Consider the following 18,784-nt stretch of genomic DNA (forward strand, 5'->3'; position numbering starts at 1 on the left):
AAAGCCTCGTTTACTAAAAATAGTCCAAAAACTCGTGTGAATTAATAGATAATTAATCAAGTAACTCCCAAGTCCCAACCATCAAAGTTAGTAACATTTAAAGTGTTATGTATGGCCTGATGCTGCTGTAAAGATTGATGATTTCTAACGAATATTTGACTCATTGACCCCATAAAATACCCAAAAATACCTTTCACTTCATAAATCGAACAATAACAATCTCAGTAAAATGCCTCTGTAATTTATAGAAGCTATCTTCATTAAATAATAACATCACACCATACTTAATGATGATGAATATATAATTATTTCACTTGACACAAAATGACAAAAGATATTGATACAATATATTTGTAATAAAAAAATAAAAAGGAATGTGAATTAAGATTTTGAGGGAGTAACTTGCAATTTAACCGAAATGGCGTTTTAAGGTTAAATTTCCTCAAAAAAACAAAAGGTCGTATTTCTTATCTGTAAGTTTGTGAACAGAGGTAAACATAAATTAAGATAGGAGAGCTGAGTTGCAATTATGGTAAATTAGGAGACCCATGGCCGCAAAAAGCATAAAATAAAAGCCTGGAGAGGTGAAGCCCCGCTCCGCTCCGGTTCTTACTTCTTACCAATAAACCTGTTTATTTATATTTCCAGCAAAAGCACATATTTTCTCGTTCCATTGTTCGAAACAACGACGAAAAGCCAAATAGAAATTCAAAAAAACCCCCAAATTCACTATACTCGCACTCACACACACGCAGCGGAAACACACATTCCAAACACGCTGAGCCCGACCGCCTTTTTTTCATGTGAGAATTCGACTTCAATTTTGAAGTTGGCTGAAATTCCTTCAAATTCGGTTGCAATGGCGCAGAAGCTGCAGCAGCAGCTTAAAGAACTTGGATCGAAGTTGGAGGCTCTTCCGTCTTCGAAAGATGCTCTCATTAAACTCTTGAAGGTGAGCCTCCGCGTTTTGCGTCTTGTTTGCATGCGAATTTTATTTTGAGAAATTGTTTTTGCCTCTGGAAATTGAATTCTGTTTGTTGGCAAGTTCCGTTTGTCGATGCATGCTTGTAATTTGTGTAAGTTTTGCCGGCATTACAATTGGAGTTGAATTAGGGCTCGTTCAAGGTGCTATTTTTCCTTGTTAAATTTTCACCAATTTGAAATCCCGTGACTTCTCCTTTCGAGATTTTAAGGCTATTTGAGTTGTGGTATAGAAATTATGGCTGCGCTTGCGCTCAATTACCAGTGCACGTGTCTGCATTGCGAATTTCATTGCTTTGTGATTGATGGGGTTGAATTAGGGTTCGTTTTAGGCTCTTGGACGCCTTATGAAGTCTCTCCTATTCTTTTTCTGGATAAATTTGTTGCCTTTTGGGTTTGGCATACTAATTGGTGTAAAACCAAAGAAGAAGATGCAGAAAACATGGGTCATATCCGCTTTTCTGAGTAAATTAGTGAATAATGTAAGGAGACTTGTTCTGTTTGCATCTTGTTTTACATTCTTTTGCTACAGCGTATATGAATAGCCATAAAGTGTTGTCATTTTTGTTGGGAAGTTTACACAGTAGTATTCTTCTTTGTACTTAGTAGTATAATGGAGATTTATATATTTTTTAAACCTGAGGGAAATTATTTGGTCAAGATGTTGTCAGATCCCAGTGTTAAACTTTAGTATATGTAAGCATGCAGACTCAAATGTCTTTATGTGGTTATGCTAGTGTATATGTGGGTGAATAAGAGAGCGAAGCAGAAGATGCTTTCGTAGAATTATATTAGTTGTCAGTTCAGTACAAAACACTTTCTGTTCCACTCTACATTTATTAACAGAGGAGACATCAAGATGGTATATGCTTATGTGTATTATGTAACATGTTTGCTTTTTCTGAGTTAAAAACTTAATCTATTTGGCATTTCCTCTGTATTAAAAAAATATCGTTTTCTTGTAAAAGTTAGTAACTGATGGATGTTTGTAATGCTCTCCATGTGAGGAGAGAGAAGGGGGAAAACTGAACCCTATAAAGTTTTGTTGAGTTTCTGTGTTACCTGCCCTTGTATTTGTATCAAACATCCTCTAGGTAAATTAGAAGGAGTTCACTAGGGCTTACACAACCCACATTCCATAGACTCAATATTGCACTGGTTAAAGAACATAATGGTAAAACTTCAAGAAGTGTGTCTGATAATGTGGCAAGGATCATGCTTCCACACGTCGGTTTGTTTTTAGTGATATTTTGAGTAACCAAAATTGCGACTTGTTGGATTTTTGTTTCAAGCTTCCTTTTAAGGTTATTAATAAATAACCTCCACAAAGTATCTTGAATGCTGGATAATATTGGCTGTTGAGGTTATTACTGGGGAATAGCTCTAGGAATGAGATTCTGAAAGTTTCCTGCTTGCTTAATATGAAGTTACCTGGATGCTTAAGTGATTGCTTCTTAATATTTGAATTCTCCTTCCTCTTGCAGCACGGCGTGACATGCCTAACTGAATTAGATCAATCACCACCCAAAACAATGTTGGAGTCCATGCAGTCTTTCTTGAATGCTATTGTGAAGCCAGAGCTATTGAAACATCACGATCGAGAAGTAAAGCTTTTCGTTGCTGCATGTATATGTGAAATAACTCGAATTACTGCACCGGAGGCTCCTTATGAAGATGATATTATGAAGGTGCATTTCTCTTCTGAAGAAGAAACTGCTAATCAAGATAACAGCTTAAGTTTGTGTTTGTTTTCTGAATATGGATATCTATGCTTGGATTCTGATAGTCACCATCTGATCTTTGACAGGACATTTTTCAGTTGACTGTGAGTACTTTCAGTGGCTTAAGTGATATCAACAGCCCATCATTTGGAAGGATACTTGTTATTCTTGAAACCCTGGCAAGATATAGATCTTGTGTCGTCATGTTGGATCTTGAATGTGATGATCTCATAAAGGATATGTTCAGTACCTTTTTCACTGTTGCCAGGTATGGCACTTTTGATATTGCACGCTATTTCATCAGTTGATAACCAAGTTTATGCTTGTCTTGATGCCAGCTATATATCCTAAACTTTTATATTAGGAAGTCAAAGTGCATTAAGTTGTTTAGCTTTTATAAGTATGTGTCAATCGTTATGCCACTCCTCCTTTTTCCTAGATGTTCTAATTAAACCCTATTTGTATTTAGGATTTCTCTGGAAGTCCTTTTGAATGAATTTTGGTTACCCTCTTTGTTATTCTCTCCTTTTGGCCATTATCCAACTTGTGTCTTTTCAAAGGTCAAGGTGTGTTGAGAAATAAAATGAAATGACTAGTTATTTTTTAATGAAGTTTGTTAAGATATGGCTAAAGGAGAATGGAATGCAAAAAGACATCTATATGAAGTTTGTTAAGAATGGAATGCAGTAGTTGTTGAACCCAAAAAGAAACAAAATATTTGTGGAGTTCCTATATTATAAAGAAGCTGGGGAGGGTATTAAATCCCTATAATATAACTGATGCATCTAAGACCCATGGACTTAACATTAAGGTGGGTTTGGACTAATTTTCTTTTACTATGTACCTAAGATATGATATCACTGGGGGTAGCTCTGTAACATCTGATTCTTGCTAACCATGTTCTACCTTTACCTAACTACTGCTTGCTGGTTCGCTAAACTTAGAGAAACAAGTTCGTTGAAACTTGTGAGGTTGTTTTCTTATAAGGACTGTATTCATGGAGCGGACAGTTGATGACTGACCTAGAAAGATAACTGCATGTACTGGGGTATCTTGATGCTTAACTGTATTGATGTCTTGAATTATATTTCACCTCCAGAGACGAGCATCCGGAGAATGTTTTCACTTCAATGCAAACAATCATGGAGGTCCTCTTAGAAGAAAGTGAGGATGTACCCGATAACCTGTTGCTTACGTTGTTGTCTGTTTTAGGCCGTGATAATGAGGTGATATCTCTTTTCTTGCTGCCCTTCTTTGGATTCAATAACTTTTCATATAGAAATGAACTCTGGAGCTTCTTCTTCCAGGATGTCACCATGGCTGCAAGGAGGCTTGCTATGAATGTGGTAGAATGCTGTGCTGGAAAATTGGAACCTGGCATAAAGCAGTTTCTTGTGTCCTCAATGTCAGGAGACAGCAGGTCCCCGAAACCTGAGATCAATTACCATGCTGTACTTTATAATATCTATCGCTCTGCTCCTCAAATTGTATCAGGAGTTGTTCCTTATCTTACTGAAGAGCTACTGGTAAGCTAAATATTCATTTGTATCTTTTACTTACAATTATAGCATACTGGACTATGATTTCTCCGTCGGGATGAATTCCTGATGTAATATGCATTAATACTGAAGTAAAATAATTGACTCTTCACTCTTGGCTGTTAATTTTTTTTTCATCTAATTCATCTTCTCTCTCCTCTTTTTAATTTGTGATTTTCATCAAAAGAAAGAGATTTTTTGTATATTCTCAAACATTGTGGTATCAATATATGTTTCATTAGTCGGATATGCTGGACTCTTTATCTGGTTTCCAATCTTGACATAAACAGAGCGATCAATTGGAGGTTCGTCTGAAAGCTGTGGGGTTGGTTGGTGACCTCTTTTCTCTGCCTGAGTCTACTATTTCTGGAGCTTTCCAGCCTGTCTTTTCGGAATTTTTGAAAAGACTGACTGATAGAGTGGCAGAGGTCAGAATGTCTGTCCTTGAACATGTCAAGAGCTGTCTTTTGGTGAATCCTTTCAGACCTGAAGCTCCTCAAATAATCTGTAAGAAATCCTACTCTTGTCTTTCTCCTATATTACTGTCTCTAAGATCTTTAACACTGATGAAATTAATCAATTTCCAGCTGCTCTTTGTGACCGGTTATTGGACTATGAGGAAAGTGTTCGTAAGAAAGTTGTTTCAGTTGTTTGTGATGTAGTATGTCATGCTGTTACATCCATACCTATTGAAACTATTAAACTGGTAGCTGAACGCCTTCGAGATAAATCCGTATGTATACCTGTCTCATAATTTTTATCAATCATTCTTGCCATCTCCCTGCTTTTTTGTAATGATTTTTGTGGCTTCTAGCTTCTTGTCAAAAGGTATACAATGGAGAGGTTAGCTGACATATACAAAGCATCTTGCATGAATCAGTCTAGTGGCACAACAGAGAATGGCGAATTTGATTGGATTGTGGGGAAGATCTTGAGATGCTTCTATGACAAAGATTTCAGGTAAGTCATTGAATTTCTACTTATGTACTTAGCAAAATATATGACAAATCAATATTGAATTTTTTATAGTGATTAGCTCTCTGTGGAGGCAGTTTATTTTGTTAAATACTATCACCAGTACACCACCAAGAAGCTCATCAAAATGTGAATGAATGATATGAATCTATAATTAATGTTAAGAGAGACAAGTAAAGAGCACTGACTGCAACTGATTTCAGGCTAAGATATTTTAACATCCTTGATTTCTGTTTTCTAATATATTTTGGCACTGTTATCTCTCCATACAGATCAGATACAATTGAGCCCATCCTATCGCTGTCCTTGTTCCCAGCTGATTTTCCTGTCAAAGACAAAGTGAAAAAGTGGGTTTGTATCTTTTCGGGGTTCGACAAGGTTGAGGTTAAGGCTCTTGAGAAGATACTAGAGCAGAAACAAAGGTATATGAAACTGATAATTGTCACTTTTTTAATATTATTGTCATTGTAACTTATGGTTAGTGTGTGTTGGGGATGGGGGTGTGAGGGGGGATGGCGGTCCATGAGTTGGGGTATACATTAACTAAAACCTAAATACTCTTAAAATAGTCTCATTGAGAGAAAATATGCAGGTTACAGCAAGAGATGCATAAATACCTTTCCCTCAAACAGTTGTCTGAGGTAATAACAATTGGTTCTGCATTCTATATCTTTGGTTATTGAAAGTATCTTAGTGGATCTTTTGATGAAAGTTTTGTCTCTTTGTTTGATTTACATTTACAGGAAGGTGATAGAGTGGAGACACAAAAGAAAATATTGTTTTGCTTCCGTGCTATGTCTCGCTGTTTTACTAATCCTGCAGAAGCAGAAGAGAACTTTCAGAATCTTGACCAGTTGAAAGATTCCAAAATATTGAAACTTGTATCGGGACTTATTGATCCAAACACTAGCTCAATTCAAGCCAATAGTTCACGGGTGAGGCTTTAATATCATAATAATAATGATATCATTCTGGTTTCTATCTTTTGTTATTTTACCTCTTTCTTGCGATGAACTAAACTTAAAAATGCTTCCAAATCAAATAAGGGCTCTTTCTTTCTTGATACTGTACAGAATGATTTGCTGAAACTCCTTGGGGACGAGCATAAACTCTATGAGTTCCTGAGCACTCTTTCTTTGAAATGCTCTTATCTACTTTTTGATAAGGATCATGTCAAAGAAATTGTTCTGGAGGCTGGTGCACACAAATCTTCTGGAAACAGCGATCTAATTTTGTCTTGTATGACTATTCTTGTGGTATGTCATCTACTATTGGTTCTGTATTATGTTTAGATGACTGCTGATGTAGTGACATCTTGACTCTGTTGATGGCTGTTGACTGTTCTATAATGGAAACCATGAAGCTCATATGCATTTCTAGACCTGACTTTAGTGATTACTGAGATGGTTTCACGTCAGGGTAATTGGTCTGGAAATTAGTAAATCTGGAGATCTTTTTGTACAATTTTTTGTTTGCTTAGAATCAAAGTCTTCTGATAGACATACCCTTTTTGAATTGTGAGGCACACACAATTTGCAAAACTTGACAATTATTTGATTTTCCCCTAGAACAGCGCATGTTATATTGATCTTTTATGATGGTTTATCATTTATACTTGTAGATTAGAAGTGAATGGGAATTGGAATGAGGATTGGGTTGATTATCAGAGGGGGATCAGTTTCATTTTCCCCCAAGCATAGAAGGATGAGGGTGTTCTCTAAAGTGGGTTGTCAAAACACTCTTTTAGGGATCATTCCTTATTTCCGTACATGCACTTACCATTCCTTTCTAATTCACTTCTGACCACCCAAGCACCCCCTAGATAGTACTACTATTACACTAGCAGTTCTATTGAAACAATTCAGGTTGATTATCATGCAAAACCTATTTTGTCACCATAAAATAGTTATGGGTAATGATTGCAATGCTTGATCTTCTTAATGGACTCCTTATATCTCACTGGAGTCATTACTTGCTAACCTAAACTTTTTAAAATCCTTTCTTATAGTTGTTTATGATTGTAGATTCTTGCTCGATTTTGTCCTTTGCTACTGCATGGAATTGAAGAGGACTTGGTACATTTTCTTGAGGACGACAATGAAATAATAAAGGAAGGTACTTTGCATATCCTCGCAAAGGCTGGGGGAACTATCCGAGAACAGCTGGGTGTTTCATCAAGGTTAAAAATAAAATTTGCTCTTAATTATTCTGGTGCCCTTTTTTGTTTGTCTTCTTTGGCTGAAACTTTTACTTTCCTTATAGATCATTGGACCTCATACTCGAGCGTATATGCTTCGAGGGTAACCGAAGGCAGGCCAAGTATGCCGTACATGCCCTGGCATCCATCACAAAAGATGACGGACTTATGTCACTTTCTGTTCTTTACAAGGTTTTATTTGCCTCTTATCTTCTATTTATGTCATGTAGAATTCTCTATTACTTTTGATTTATTTTTTTGGCTTTCTATGTTGCTAATTTTATGATTCTGTTCTCTTTCTCCCTCTCTATCCCCTACCTTCCACATGACTAGAGGCTAGTTGATATGCTTGAAGAGAAGGCACATATGCCAGCTGTACTACAGTCTCTTGGTTGTATTGCACAAGCCGCTATGCCAGTCTTTGAAACAAGAGAAAGTGAGATTGTAAAGTTCATCAGGGAAAACATACTGGAGATTGGACATGTATGAAAGATTAAATACACGAGAGTTTGTGTTCCATTCTCTTTGTTATTGCTGTCATTATGTTATACCACTTCATTTGCAGATATCAGAAGATAAAGCACCTGATTGTTGGGATGATAGAAGTGAAATTTGTTCCTTGAAGGTTATTCTGCCACACACATTTAGATCATCACTAAAAAGTGCATATATTAGGAATCTTTTGAAGGTACATAAGAATCAATTTGTACATGCAGATATATGGAGTCAAAGCTCTGGTCAAGAGCTATTTACCAGTCAAGGATGCTCACCTTCGTTCTGGAATTGATGACCTAATTGTCATCCTTAAGAATATTCTCTCTTTTGGTGATATCTCAAGCGAGATTAGATCGAGGTAATCTGGGCTGTTTTTTATCTGAAATTTTCTTTTAGGATGTTCTAATTGTAGATATCTTCTTCATTTGGCTGAGTATTACTAATTCTGGCGTTGATGTCATTTCTCTCTTCGTGTTCCAGTTCAGTCGATAGGGCTCATTTGAAGCTTGCTGCAGCTAAAGCTGTTCTTCGCTTATCAAAGTATTGGGAGCACAAAATTCCCGTTGATGTCTTTTACCTTACATTGAGAACCACAGAGGTAGAGTGCATTTGGTTTGGAGTATGTAGATGCTTACAGAATAAATTTCCTAATTCTTAATACCTTAAAATAGAGTATGATTTTCTTAACTTCCCCATTTCTTTTGTAGGATAACTTTCCTGAGGTAAAGAAGCTATTACTCAACAAGATTCATCAATATGTAAAGGACCGAGCTCTAGATCCTAAGTACGCTTGTGCATTCCTGCTTGATGATACATCTCGAGAGGCAGATATTGAGGAGGTAAAGGACACTTCAGGCTATACCTGGTTTCTTCACCAACAATGGAATTTAATGCTTGTCCATACATAAATATTTATACGCTTAAGCTATCACATAAACATATTTAAAATACTTTTTTGAGATATCCAAACATGTCTGATTTTAATGATACAATATACTATTATATCACGTAATTATTAATATATGATATTCTCATAATCCTAAAAAAAATATCAATATATAAATACTATAAAATGATATTTAATATAAGAATGCATGTAATATATTTTACATATAATTCTTGAACATTTGAGATAACATAATGACATATCAAACTTAGCGGAGACCATAATAATATATTGGTAACTAGTGGAAAAAATATATAATATAATACTAGTGGATAAAATGTATTAATAGTATAATAATTAGGGGCATGGTTTTTGGCGGGAAAATGTTATTGTTGTGAAATTTGTAAAGTTTTTCCTTCTATATATAATTAGATTAGATGCTCTTGAAGTCAAACCAGATATTCATAAAAACAGTTCCTCTGAAACACCCATAAAAAAATCTAAACTCCTATCTATTTATTGTATCCTAACGTATTCCGTGATTTATTAGTACCACATCTAACTCTTGGCAGTTCCACATGCATATTGTATAACAATAACTTAAACTATTTGGCAGAACAAACGCAATTTGAATGACATCATCCAGATGTGTCGACAAGGAAGGGGGAGGCAGACATCTTCTCAGACTGATACAGATTCTCCCCCACACAGTCCAGAATACTTGCTCCCATATGTGGTGCATTCCCTTGCTCATCATCCCTCGTTTCCTAGTATTGATGAGTCCAGAGATGTCAAAACATTTGAAGAAATGTACAGGTATCTTAATTCGGCAATTGCTAACTGAAGTTTAAAGAGCTTAAGAAAATAACATGCAGCTGTAATATTATTTTAGAAAATCTTGATTGTAATTAATTACTCTTAGCATAGCAGTATCTTGTCTTCGTAAAAGAGATATACTTCTTTGATGGCTCCGCATTTACTTCAATATTTTCTTAGGCATTCTTGTTTGTCTGAATTTACATAACTTTTGAGCTCAGTTGGAGTGTTTCCATGAAAATGGGTGCTATTATTGCAATCTTAACAATGTTGATATGGTCTTGTAGAGCTGAAATGACCATATCTTCAATCGGCATTTAGGAATCTTGTTGTTTGCATATTTCCCATCCTTTGGGTTGCACAAATTAAGTTAATACTTTTCTCATCTGCTTTGAACTGTTACCTGATACACCATTAATGATTGCTGAATGTGATCCTGAAAATCACCAAAGCCAACCGGCTTAATGATTCAAATGGTAGAGGATATAATTTACATGTTGTAGATATGATTATTTGCATGATTCTGGTGCAGCTCTTGCCTTGGTGTCGATTGGAAGTCAAAGCAAACAAGTGCTAATGAATGTGAATCTCCAAGCTGAAATTGGAGATTATAAATTTCCTCTTAACATTTTTGGATATAAAAAAAGATTGTTCGGGATAAAGGACACATAATTGAATCATCTTTTGACTATCAACAATTATAAAAACCAAAATATGAAATAGTGAACTTGTCCTAGAAAATTATTGGTTGTTAAATTAGAGAGCTTCTAAGGAGCAATTTCAATAACATCAAATTTTTATTAAGTTGTCTCGTTAACGTGCGATTAAGATATCATCAACTCTAAGCGTTATAAGTACTGCTATTCTGAAAATTTAGAAGCTATAAAATTAATCATCTAAGGCCTAATAGCAAAAGATTTTCCTACATTTATGGTCATTTCCGCATTTTGTAAATTTTCGTTTGTGCCATGATATCTATTAAAAGAACCTTCATTAATACCTAAGTGGACAATTGTCGAGCTGTGTCCTGTCTGTTAGCAAAAGCAAGGTGCTATCAGCAAGAAAGATAATTGTCATTTGCTAAATACATTTGCTATTTCTATATTTTGAGTCCATTTGACCTTCATACTATATATTCTAGTTTATTATAAGGATCACTAGTTTTTATAAGCGGAAAGATAATTGTCACTTGGCTACATGCTAGACATTTTTTAAAAATTATTCAGTAACTAAAATTAGCGATGGAACTTGCACATACCAAATCTAATATCATTCGGAAATATCTTAATGGAGCTATAAATGAGTGGACTTGTATCTAGAATGGACTTGTAACCTTTAATTGAATTGACTGTGTACCTTTTTTTTTGCGCGTGTGCTCAACCATAAGAGGCCTTTGTATCTTGGTTGACTTACAGATTTGTTCCAAGTTTTAAATTATACGGTGGTCTTTTGTGTGTGTGTGTGTGTGTGTTGAGAGAGCCATTACTTTTGAATAAATCACATGCTCTATCACGTGGTTTAATTTTCTTATTTTTTCATATTGTTTTGATAGTCAATCTGTGTAAGGTTTTCTTGGCTGGCACGTGCTCAAATGATATATAGACTTGGAAGAATGCATTTGTTGAGATAATCTGTGATGGGAAAATCCCAAATGGGACTAAGAGCACATAAGCTATCCATGCATATTATATGTATATTTGCTACATTGATTGCGTCTGAATATGGTTATCATGGAATTTAATTGTAGTGGTTTGTTAAAGCATAACTAAGTTAATTATATAATTGATGTGTGCGATATGTGATTTCTACAAAAGGGTATATAAGTCCTCACCTCATTATATTTTCTTACCCAGGAAAGGAGAGCATTTAATTTTTTTGTCGCTTTTGGGAGGTTGCATTTATTGCTAAATTATTAATTTAGTATTTTTGGAAAAGACTTCTGCTTTGGTAAAAATGAACTGATTAGATCCACATTTGTAGTACAACTGTCGTACCTTGACAATGCAAACAAGAACGCTTATACCTATAATATGCTGTGACGACAACATATTGTCTATACTTGTAAACATACTGATAGTGTGTGATGTTTCTTATTCTCCATTTAATATATGTGAACCTGCTTCAGGAAGTCGTATCTTTTCCTGTCGATGCTGGTGCATGGAGATGGAGACGGAAAATCTGATGTCAGCATTAGCAAGGACAAAGAGACTCTTTCATTTGTTAAATCTATTTTTCTACGTATCAAGCGCTCAGAAGATGCTTTTGATGCTGCTAAGTCCCAGGTTTAATATTTAGATCCCACTAGACTTTTCTTTTCATTTTCTAGTGTAGTTTTATCTCTTGACGAGACAAAATATCTTCCCACCAGGAGAAAGTAAATTACATATATTAGAATGTTTTGAGATCAATTTTTTCCTGAAGGGGTGAAATAATTTCAAATTATATATTACAGAATTTGTATGCTCTATGCGACCTTGGCATGTCAATTGTGAAGAGGTTAGATGCAAATCAAGATGATCTTGACGACTCAAGTGCATCTGTGACCCTACCTGCTGGGCTTTACAAACAACGTACAAAGAAAGACGAAAATGACTCGCCGGTATGTATGTCAATGTTTTTTATATTTGCATAAGCCTTTGTATCTGTCTTTATAAGATGATAACTGAAAAGAGCGTGGATTTCCTGCTACTTGGATTTCTCTACATCTGATTCTTGTCAGAAGCAAGTCATGATAATTTGCCTACAGCATTTACTTTCCCATGAAATATCAGTAAAAGCTTTGATGGTTCTCATACATTGTTGAGTTTTTTCGTCTCTGCCTTTTTCTGATTCTTTTTCTTCTTTACCTGTTGGAACAATTGAGAGGGTAACTGAATTCTTTCCTGTTACCCTGTGACTTGTCTCGAGGCCAGAGATATCATCTAGCATTCATGGACCTTCTATGATAGTATTCTTCCTCTTTTTGCCCCACTGGGCCGTTTCTATCTGATTGAATGTGTTTTTTGTTTCTTCTGAGCTGAGCTAGGTTGGTGAAGAGAAGACTTGGCTGGCAGAAGATGGTGTTTTGGCCCATTTTGAATCACTTAAATTAGAGACAAATGAAATTGTAAGATTTGAAGCATGCTACTGGCATAAAATATCCTATCTTGGCCTTTTGTGGTAATTTAGTCATATGGTTTCATTTATCAATTTCAGGTTAATACAGTACACACAGAGGATGATAGTATGAAGGACAGTGATACAGAGGGCAGTGAGATACCGTTAGGAAAGTTAATGAAACGACTAAAAGCTAAAGTAGCAAAGGCAAGAAAAGAGGCGAAGAATCAGTCCGCACCAGCTGGGGTTTCCAAGGAAAATGATTTTGATATCTTGAGAATGGTGAAGGAAATAAATTCTGATAACCTGGGAACATCTGGCAAGATTGTATCAAGTAACGACGATGAGCATGTTCACAAAAAGAGGAGAAACATCCACCAGGTAGAGAAGAGGAAAACATTGCTTGATGAATCCAAGGAAGTTCCCATCCCAAAACGTAGGAGAACATCATCTGCCCAAGCTCACAAATCTCTTCAAAAAACCCCTCCAAAGGGTTCTAAGAGGCCTAGTAAAGTAAATCCGGAAGATACTAGTGGTGTATCTGACAAAGTGGATGAAGATCTTCAAACATCTTCAGAAGATAAATCAGCACAAGAAAAAATGGCTGAATCTGCAGAAACTGACGTGTTACTTTCCCGTATGGGGAAGAAATCTAGTGCCTCCTCTAAGCAGAAAGGTAAACGACCTGGCAGAGATAATGCTGAGACCCTCTATCACTCCCCTGATGCCAAGGTATGCTTTTAATTATGAAATAGTCAAATAGGTTAAAGGCCTACGATTGATGATATGCATTGTATTTTGACTAACTAACTCTTGTATATACAGAAGCCTAAGAAAGTCAAAGAAACTGAGGAGGCGCTTTCGTTCAGTTTTTCAAAATCGGCTTCTCTGAAGAAGCAAAAAAAGAAAAGTGTCTCTGGATTAGCCAAGGTTAGTGTCATTTATTGCAACTTCTCTAATGATTAGAGATTGCAAGCATACACACAGTATTAATGACCTTAAATGGGCACAACTCATGATGCCTTTTCCATTTCAAAACACCAAAAAAGCATATTTATGGAATTTGATTGTTGTATTATATGTATCCCACTTTTAGAAGTGACAAATATGGTAAGAAAACAAACTACATGGGGGATGATCTTGGAACATTGAGCTGTGTTATGGTTGAGACTAATCAGGTTCAGAGTCTCAAATTCACTACATCCTATATTGAGTTGCTGATCATATCCATTAAGCTATGGAATCCAGTTTTCAATATTACTTTTACTGGTTCCATTTTCTTCTATTGTGAAAGTAATGATCCAGAAATTTCTCTCTCTAAATTTTCTAACATGGTTTTCATTTTGTTTTGTATTTAGTGCACAAGCAAGGACAGCGGAAGCCACAATGATGACTTAATTGGTTCCAGAATAAAAGTTTGGTGGCCGATGGATAAGCAGTAAGTGTTCTTCAATTTGTCTGCTATAAAATATCGTAATGAGGAAAGGCAATTTTACATAATGGAGATGCAGGCTTCAAATGCTTCAAACCATTGTCCATTAAGCATACTTGGTTCCTAAATACTCTTTTTCAGCTCTCTTTTTGATCTGAAGTAATATGATATGGTGCCTGATTTATACTCCTCTTCTCATAGTCGAAACCATGAGAATCTAGGAAATAGAAAGAATAAATTACAGAAACGAAAAAGTGGCTGGACTAAATTTCATCATTTTTTGGTATGATATCCTCCACAATTATTTTACCTTACTTCATTTAGAACTGTTGTTAATAATATCTGCATCAACAGTAATCATCAGGCTGTTTTCACATTTTGTTAAGTGGCATAAATTTCTATGGCATTACTGGTAAAATTTGAGCAATTTGAGAGCGATTCACGGATTTAATATCTCTCTGCTCTTACACAGGTTTTATGAAGGTGCAATAAAGTCGTTTGATACCCACAAAAAGAAACATGTGGTAAGATGTATTTTGGTTGCCTCATTTCTTTTTGCCGTCTTGTAGAATTAGTTGACACTCTCTTTTTTACTCTCTCCGTCCCATTTAACATGGCCCCTTTGCCATTTTAGACTTGTCCCATTCCAATAAAGGAAACCCATTTATCTCACAAAAAGTTGTGGGCTCCAGCATTTTCTATGACTTTTCTCCTTTAATCACTCTTCTTCTTAATAATCGTACCCAAAAGTAAGGAGCCATACTTAGTGGGACAGAGGGAGTATAATTTTCTTATTCCTGACTTTTCTTTAATCCTCCTTTGTTCTGAATTATCTTTTGATTGGATTTTTTCACAGATAGTATATGATGATGGAGATGTGGAAGTCCTTCGATTAGATAAGGAGCGTTGGGAGCTTGTTGAGAATAATCATAAATCAAAGGTGGTTTAAAAATATTGCACCTATTTTTCTCCCCTTATAAATATTTCACCGCTTTAGCATTAGACTGACAATTTCAATACACCATTTGCAGCAACTTGGCTCGTCAAAGGGCTCTCGTCCTAAAGGGGGGTGAGTGCTGCCGTCACTAAACTGGGCACACTCTGTTCATTTTAAACTACATATTCTACTTTGAATGTCACCGTTTTTCCTTCAGCAAATATTTAGATATTCCTGTGCACTCAACTATCTACATGCATAAAACTACAGTGTGTTAATCTTAATATTAATATGGAAGCCTGATGAGTACTTAAATATTTTATTTATGAAATATAAAAAACTTATTATATTATAATACATATATATATATATATATACATGTGTGTGTGTGTATTTTCAAATTTTTATTAATAATTAATTACTTTTCTTTGAAGATTACTAAATGTTAAGTAATAGTTTACAGCACTATTTTTGTATATTAATAAATTGATAGGTTACTAATTATTTATCATTGTACTTCAATGATTCAGCAGCAGACAAACTGAATTTATGTTAATAGTTAAAAATTATCACAGTGATATCTTAATCATTTGTGTTGAATAGGGTTAATCGCATGATTTTTTCTGATCAATATTTGATATCTATCCAATAAAAATAGGATATTATTTATATTTTAGTTAATAAATATAGCATGTGAAAAACTAATAATAGTAATACTTGATAATGTGCTAGCATGATATTTAAGTTCCTAAATTAAGATATTTATAATCTTACGGTATAAATAGTATCCTTAGAGATTACATATTATTTGATACATATCTAATTCAAAGATAAATTATCAGTGTCTGAAATCTATGTTTCATTACATATATATATAAATATATATATATATATATATATATATATATATATATATATATGTGAGTATTATAGCAAAGTTCAAAATTTAGAATGATATCTTAAGATATTATATATATATATATATAAATAAAGTTAATCAAAGATTTGAGTTTTATTACTAATTATAGTATAAAAATATTAGTTATACCAAGTTAATAATAGTATATTTTCAAGCTAACTCACTTATCTAGCTTGCTGATTAGCTAACAAGCAGATTATTTCCGTGCTCAAGCCTGACTTGTTTAGTAAACGAGCTTTACTAAACAAGCTCGAAATAGCTTTTGAACAGAGATCCGAGTAGCTCGACTTGTCTACAACGCTAGCTGCGTCAAGAAATGATATAAAATGCATTTGTATCTACTTATATACATTAAGTCAATCTCATATTTCAATATATATAAATTACATTTACAAAATAAAAAATAAATATAATTTATTATTTTATAATTGAGATAATTATTATTAGGCATAATTTGTAATTTGATAAAAAATAATGAAGTTAGATTATAATGAATATTACATAATATTTCTTTTGGTGCAAATTTCGTGCAAGCCATTGGAGATGGAATTTTAGTTTGCACAAATTTTGCACGATAATGATGAAAACTTGCACCAAAACATCCCTTTTGGTGCAAATTTCGTGCATGCAATTTAAGTTAGGAATTTTGGTTTGCCCGAGTTTTGCACGAGATTGATGAAAACTTGCACCAAAACATTAACGTTCATTTGGGAGCAAATATTGTGCAAGCCGTTGGAGATGGAATTTTGGTTTTTCCACGAGATTGATGAAAACTTGCACCAAAATAGTGCATACTATTGGAGTTTCTCATAGGAAATTGGTGCACTTAGGGACTGTACATTCATGCCAATTTTGGAGTGAGGTGCTGCTAAACTAGATCTTTTTGTGGCATTTCTCTTCTGGACACTAACATTTTATGTTGACTATAGCATTTTTAAGGGGATCTTAGTAATTTTTTATCTCCATATGTTTTCTCTTTGCAGTTGCATGTGGCTAATACTTAGGTGTCATCTCTTTTAATTCACTTGCAGGTCATCTGGGCAGAGAAAGAAATTGGTTGGAGGCCGAGAAGAAGATGAAAAATTGGGTGTGAAGTGAGTTGTTGAAAATTGCAGTAGATAGTTGCTTTTATGTTGACAATAACATTTCTTGTAATTTATTGTTAACTTAATTATCTGCCTCACATGTAAATATTTTCTGTAATTTTTTTCACAGTTTTGTTGTTAACTTTGTTACTTTAATCTGATGCCCAAGACCTAAGGTCCTGGGTTCGAGTCCTCCGTCGCGCGGTCTATGAATTTCTTTATTTACTTATGTAATTTATCAAAAAATAAATAAATCTGATGTCCACGCATTATTTGACCCGCAGATCATCTGGGCAGAAAAGGAAAATGGTGGGAAGCTCAGAACAAGATGAAAAGTTGGATGTGAAGTAAGTTGCTCTTCTGCTATATGGAAGAGCTGAGATACTCATCTCTTTTCTTTGCAATTAGCTTATGTGGAAACTGACTGGCAGATCTCCGTCATCTCAAGTAAGAGGGAAGAGGACTCCACGAAAAAGTCCTAAAGAAATTCGAAAAGGTCCGTTGAAGATTAATTTCTCTGTGGAAAGGAGAGAAAAACCAGTGGTTGCAGAACCTGAGTCTTCCACAAAGTCCCTGGTTGATCATTCAGACTCAGGTGATGGATCTATTAGTAAGTAGCCCAATATGTAATGGCTAATCGCATTTATACTTTTCAATGACATTGTTGTTGGAAGTCTCTTCAAAGTTTTTGGTGTTTTATGGTCATAACTATGCTGTTTTACCCACTATACTTTATCACTCATTGATGCATTCATATTTGTTCTAGATTTAGTGCACTAGGAATTTATGCACTCAACATTTATGCTGTGTTTTTCTGACAATTCAGAGAAGGAAGAAAATGAGAGGAGTCATAAGGGTGTGTCTGATGAAGAGCTGTCTGATAATGACAAGAAACACGAGGAGGATGCTGATAAGGGGTTAACTGAATCAGAAGAGCACAAAGAGGGTGAAGACGACTCTGAAAATACTCAGAGTGACCATGTTGGCGGCTCTCCACATGATGCTAGTGAGTTGGATAATGAGGCTGTTTCTGCTTCGGATACGAAGCAGTTGGATGAAGACAGAGAAAAATCTGGACAGGAGTCCGAGGAAGCAGATGACACGGACAGCCAAGCTGCAGCTTCAGATCAGCCTGATAAGAACACTTGTAATTCTAGCTCTGCAGATGCTGAGCTTTCTGATGACGAGCTTCTGGTACTCGACTTCATCCACGTTCACTTTTACAACTTATGCAAGATTATAAGATTTGAGTGATTTTTACTAAGATTTTGCTTCGAAATGCAGAGCTCGTGGAGACAACGTGCGGGAAAGAAATAGGGAGACAAGCGACATTTATGGCGCTGCTGCGCTTTGATGATTGTAATCCAGATAGCAAAATTAGTGGGACAAGATCTGTCGAGCAGAATAAAATTGTGTAGGTTTTAGCACCACAGTAGTGTAGCATATTTGATGAAATACTTTTGGTTCGTATAGTTGCCAAAGCAGTGGGTTATAGCAATTGGCTCTAGTTTATGTGATTCACCACTTGTGTACAGCTATTAGGTGTATTAACATCTACTTGTCCTTTTTTTGTAGTTCAGCAATCATGATTTGTATGTATGCTTCTAAATCATATTGATTATTGCGCAACAACGCTCATAACTATGTTGTTCCGACATTCCTAAATGCAATGCATTGTCTGTCTTCAGAAAACTTATGCCTCAAAT

General features: G+C 35.1%; 1 protein-coding gene across 2 annotated transcripts; it reads left to right on the forward strand.

The window, feature by feature from the left end:
* The first annotated feature begins 583 nt into the window (after positions 1-583).
* LOC130985931 (sister chromatid cohesion protein PDS5 homolog A) lies at positions 584-18,719 on the forward strand. Of its 2 annotated transcripts, none has more exons than XM_057909111.1 (34): positions 584-952; positions 2,466-2,669; positions 2,789-2,970; positions 3,802-3,928; positions 4,010-4,228; positions 4,531-4,747; positions 4,828-4,973; positions 5,055-5,200; positions 5,488-5,637; positions 5,808-5,856; positions 5,959-6,150; positions 6,289-6,471; positions 7,240-7,394; positions 7,478-7,604; positions 7,746-7,895; positions 7,978-8,037; positions 8,129-8,265; positions 8,388-8,505; positions 8,615-8,746; positions 9,410-9,609; positions 11,735-11,891; positions 12,062-12,208; positions 12,635-12,715; positions 12,805-13,437; positions 13,531-13,635; positions 14,064-14,143; positions 14,610-14,661; positions 14,994-15,077; positions 15,169-15,206; positions 17,025-17,087; positions 17,363-17,425; positions 17,510-17,688; positions 17,905-18,272; positions 18,363-18,719. In XM_057909111.1, exons 1-34 carry the CDS (start codon positions 860-862, stop codon positions 18,393-18,395), a joined length of 5,070 nt encoding a protein of 1,689 aa, XP_057765094.1. In that variant the 5' UTR covers positions 584-859; the 3' UTR covers positions 18,396-18,719. The 2 variants fall into 2 exon arrangements, with proteins under 2 accessions (XP_057765094.1, XP_057765095.1); XM_057909112.1 differs by having other exon boundaries at positions 17,510-17,673.
* Positions 18,720-18,784: the final 65 nt, after the last annotated feature.

The sequence above is a fragment of the Salvia miltiorrhiza genome, chromosome 5 (assembly GCF_028751815.1).
Source record: "Salvia miltiorrhiza cultivar Shanhuang (shh) chromosome 5, IMPLAD_Smil_shh, whole genome shotgun sequence".
Lineage (NCBI taxonomy): Eukaryota > Viridiplantae > Streptophyta > Magnoliopsida > Lamiales > Lamiaceae > Salvia > Salvia miltiorrhiza.

Bases quoted from the DNA above. Each gene is read 5' to 3' on its own strand.
- LOC130985931 (XM_057909111.1), top strand. From the start codon at position 860: ATGGCGCAGAAGCTGCAGCAGCAGCTTAAAGAACTTGGATCGAAGTTG. The intron at 15,207-17,024 runs GTGAGTGCTGCC...ATTCACTTGCAG, and splicing joins GGCTCTCGTCCTAAAGGGGG to GTCATCTGGGCAGAGAAAGA. The intron at 18,273-18,362 runs GTACTCGACTTC...TTCGAAATGCAG, and splicing joins TTTCTGATGACGAGCTTCTG to AGCTCGTGGAGACAACGTGC.